The following is a 4700-nucleotide window of genomic DNA, read 5'->3' as shown; positions in this document are numbered from 1 at the left end:
GATCTGTTGCAAACTGACTGAATGCATCACAGGTACTTGGGGTCAGGAACTAAAGTTATAATGGAATTGTCCAATTTTAATTTGTGACATCATTTCATGTCTATTTATGCACCGATACAACATTGGAATCGATTATAAAGCGCTTTTAAAAAAAACACCCGTTTCTGGTTGTTATAATTTTTTTATAAAAGGGACATAACTCTCTGAAAAAGGGGTGAAAATTCAAAATCCTTTCTTGGGCACATCTTCTTTACTGATTCCAGTATACTCCCCAAACTTCCTTGCAGGGGTATTATGAAAAATATTGCCAGGTACCCCAATTCAAAACCATACCAAATATCACCACTCGGTACACATTTAAGATACTAAAATATCTGAACACCAGCTTCATGGCGATTCTACAATTCCCCCAATTGTCAACTCACTGCCATATTGCATACATTTGATTATCAAAAGCGAGCCGATTTACTCCCAGGTTTGTGTTTTTCTGTTAAGCCATGTTTACATCATTATTTTCAAATTAAAAGCATCTACTATGAATATAAAATAAAGTACAAGCTTTTTCAAACTATTGAAATAAAATTATAAGCAGCATCCATTGTGGAAATGAAATAGCAGAGGACATCAAGAGATTAGATTAGATGTATAACATTAGGGAACGAAATAATTGAACAATTAATAAGTGCCATTTCTGAGATTACTACCAGGGTAAATACTATATATTCCTTTATTCAATGTCCAACATAGTCAAAGTCGTAAGAATTTTCTGCAACAGATCTGTTTCATTATATTCTTATTCACTTCGTTCAAACGAACATAAAACATTTATCATATATAACTCAACACCAATGTATGGGCGTGGCCTTCAACGGTCCAATAGTTTATTAACATGATACTAAAAACAGAAGGAAAATTTTGGGGAAAACACAAGCTGCTATGAAGTTCTGAACTGAACCAAGTGCTACCATCAAATGATCAGTCACTTTTATACACAAGCATACAAACATAATATCACACTATAAACTAGTCCTCCCAGAGCTAGCAGGAATACCCCCAACATTCAAATAAAAGCACTTCACATGCATCCATACATATCCCAGGTACTTTGCTCTTTTACATAGAATGACATGGATTTACATTAAAAATGGATGAATGTCAAATGATTGAGAAACTTGCACTTTAATGAAAAAAAAAAGAAAAGAAAAAAGAGACATTTGTAATTGTTATTCCAACTTGAAATAAAGACAGAAAAGTGGTGAAATTTCTTCCCTTTGCTCATAGTCCTAAACCAAACATTTGAATGTGAATTAGTGAATATTGTTTCAAATTCCAAGAAACGGATCTAAAATTTAATAGAATGATACCCGTTAGAAACAACCAACTTAAATGAACAAAATAATTTAAATCTAGGTTCCACAATTTTTATAATTCGTCATGATCCTCTCCCTCTTCTCCCTCTGGTGGTGGAGCACCTCCCGCTCCCTGATAAAGTTTACTCATAATAGGTGTAACAACTTCCTCTAGTTCTTTCTTTTGTGCTTTAAACTCTTCAGTATCTGAATCAGCATTACTGTCTAACCACTTAATTTTTTCTTCAACAGCTTCTTCAATTGCTTGTTTTATCTTCATCACTTAATTTGCCACCCAATTTTTCTTTGTCTCCAATTTGTGTTTTCAATGAATAAGCATAACTTTCTAGCTCATTCTTGGCATCAACCTTCTCCTTAACTTTCTCGTCTTCATCAGCAAATATATCTGCATCATTGATCATACGTTCAATGTCTTCGGGTGACAAACGTTCGTTGTCGTTCTGAATTGTAATCTGGTTCTTGCTGCCAGTGCCCTTGTCTTCAGCAGTAACCTTCAGGATACCATTGACGTCAATCTCGAACGTGACCTCAATCTGGGGAACACCACGGGGTGCTGGTGGGATTCCGGTCAACTCAAATTTTCCAAGCAAATGGTTGTCCTTGGTCATGGGTCGCTCACCTTCAAATACCTGAATGGTGACAGTTGGCTGGTTGTCGGCAGCTGTGGAGAAGATCTGGGATTTCTTTGTCGGGATGACAGTGTTACGTGGGATCAACATGGTCATGACTCCTCCGACTGTTTCAATTCCCATGGTAAGGGGATTGACATCGAGCAACAACAGATCTCCTGTATCCTCCTCTCCACCGAGAACACCAGCCTGAACAGCAGCACCATAAGCAACAGCCTCATCTGGGTTGACACCTCGGGTTGGCTCCTAATGAAACAAGAAAAGTTTGGTTACAAACATATTAAATTACTACAATTTTATGGAGATAAATGAATCTTAGTCAAGCTTGAAATAAATATTTTACCAGCTAATAAACTACTTGTTTCACACCAGTGCTCCAGACGTTTAAGGCATGCATTTCCACACATATTTTTGAAAGGTGGAAACCAATTTTGTGTATATGTGCACAAATTATGAATTTTTATTTCTCAAATTTGAGTTCACTGGACCAGCATATTATATGTTAATCAATATCCAATGGCATAAAGACCTAGCTATTTTATTCACTTGTAAATTCAATTTTTAGTAATTTTCTTCCATTGGTTTCATTTAAAAGATCTTTCTTGCACTTAAAATCTTCTAATGTTAACACAATGTTCTTTCTAAAATCTGAACAATTATTAATGTTAAGATAAATGACCAAAGTGCATTTTTCTAGCGTAACCAAATATAATAGTTGATGTGTTAGCAGTAGCAATAGATATTTCATACATTCCTTTCTATCAAAGTAGTCCTTGACAAGTGGTTGGACTTTGGGAATTCTGGTTGATCCTCCAACACGCAAAATCTCTGCAATCTCAGTGTCAACATGGGGTTTATTAGCCTTGTTGACAACACTGAAAGGGTAAAATTTGATGTCACTCTGCACAGATTTGTCATCCCAAGTACGACCAATCATACGTTTGACATCAAAGATGGTGTTTTCAGGATTGCTGGTCAGCTGATTCTTTGCTGCATCTCCAATCAGACGCTCGCCTTCACTGGTAAATGCTACACAAGAGGGTGTGATACGGTTTCCCTGGTCGTTGGCAATGATTTCTACACGTCCATTTTTAAACACTCCGACACTGAAAGTAAAATAGCAACAAATTAATGTTAAATGACTGTCATTAAGGCCTAAAACTAATCTGTTAAAATAAAAGACTTTCATTCTGTAAAAAGAATTACATCAAAACATATAGTCAATATCCCGAAATCGCTCAAGGCTGAAACATGGAACTTTCTTGGGCTCATTATCAAACCGGTTCTGACGTTAATATCACCGTTTTAAAACTGTCTTGTGACATATGTATAGATCTGCATTTATAATGTAGCAATATCTTCAAAAACTTGGGGAGGATTGGTATCCCAGTTTCCACTTTAGAACTTACAGAAAAATCAATTACCTATCAATATGATAGTATAATGAAACTATTCAATATGCTTACCAGGAGTAAGTAGTTCCCAGATCAATTACTGTTCCTACACTATCTTTCTTCTTGTCGTCCTCATCTTTTCCCTGGACCGCCAACAACACCGCCAAACAAATTGGCACCACTAATTTCAATTTCATCCTACAAAAAGACATCATTCAAATTCTGATTTCATCGGTAGATTTTATAACAACAACCGTTAAATTTAAAATACTGTGAAAAGTGAAAATAAAAACAATGTGATTAGTACTGATCTGATAATTATCAACTATAAAAATATAAAATTATACAAATCATTTCTGCATTGGGACAGGTGGGTGGGGTATGTTGCCTCACACGTCACATTGGTGAAACGCAGATTATCGCCAAATGTATTGAGCGAACTATCTATGGCAATGGATAGCTTCATACAAAATGATTTAAGACTTATTTTTCACTGATTAAAATAACAGTAAGGCTAGTGCGTCTCAACTTCATGGTCATAGTACTGTATGCGTAATGTACATAGCCTAGCAGGGTGGTTTGACGTGTTGCGAAATGAAAAGCCCGGCACACGTGAATCCCATTTACCGGCAAACCGGTAACATTTTCCCATGAAACTACGTTTATAATACAATAAGAAATATACTCACTTGATTCTCTTATGGCTTGTCCGGCTTCTCAGTTAATATAAACTAAAAAGTGCCTCCGTGTAAGTGTGCCTTCCTTAGATTTGTGTTTCTGACAGATTGCGCCGTATGGTTAACTCGCGTGCGTTATATCGTTTCCAGTGTTCCCAATCGTGTCCGACGTTGATTGGTCCAAGTACGACGATCAGGAGGCAGCTGATTGGAAAACGTGTGACATTTCTGTCATTCATTTGTCAAGGCAACGTAGTACGTAGGATTGTCTACGTCATTCGGAAAAATCCCGAAAGTAAAAGTTCCTTCATAACAACACAACCTATTTTTAAGTTAGATTTTATCATTTACTATTTTCTATTGGAGATATGAAACATGTATAATAATCAAAATACTTTTCTTCATCGAAGGAAAAAAACAGAGATTGTCATTTTAGTAACCATGTACAAAATGTACGTGATTGGTTGTTATTTTTTCATGAAGATTTTACAAAACAATATTGATCAAAGTAAGTACAAATTTTCCGTTATATTTAAATCCAAAATGCATTTTATGTAAAAATTAAATTTTTTAATTTAGTTTTTTAATGAGATTTGGTGTGTTTGAAATATAATGACCAATGAAAACGAG

At 35.5% G+C, this 4700-nt stretch overlaps 1 protein-coding gene across 1 annotated transcript; it reads right to left on the bottom strand.

The window, feature by feature from the left end:
- Positions 1 to 1064: 1064 nt before the first annotated feature.
- On the bottom strand, positions 1065 to 4224 carry LOC117329941 (endoplasmic reticulum chaperone BiP-like). Its single transcript, XM_033888173.1, is given in 5 exon segments — positions 1065 to 1611; positions 1613 to 2245; positions 2679 to 3105; positions 3466 to 3591; positions 4083 to 4224. Coding segments are annotated over 4 exon segments (1374 nt in total). The 5' UTR covers position 3591; positions 4083 to 4224; the 3' UTR covers positions 1065 to 1422.
- Between the last annotated feature and the right edge of the window lie 476 nt (positions 4225 to 4700).

Source organism: Pecten maximus, chromosome 6 (assembly GCF_902652985.1).
Source record: "Pecten maximus chromosome 6, xPecMax1.1, whole genome shotgun sequence".
In the NCBI taxonomy this organism is placed as follows: Eukaryota; Metazoa; Mollusca; class Bivalvia; order Pectinida; family Pectinidae; genus Pecten; species Pecten maximus.
The sequence above is the reverse complement of the archived record's forward strand: the minus strand, read 5'-3'. Positions and strand labels throughout refer to the sequence as shown.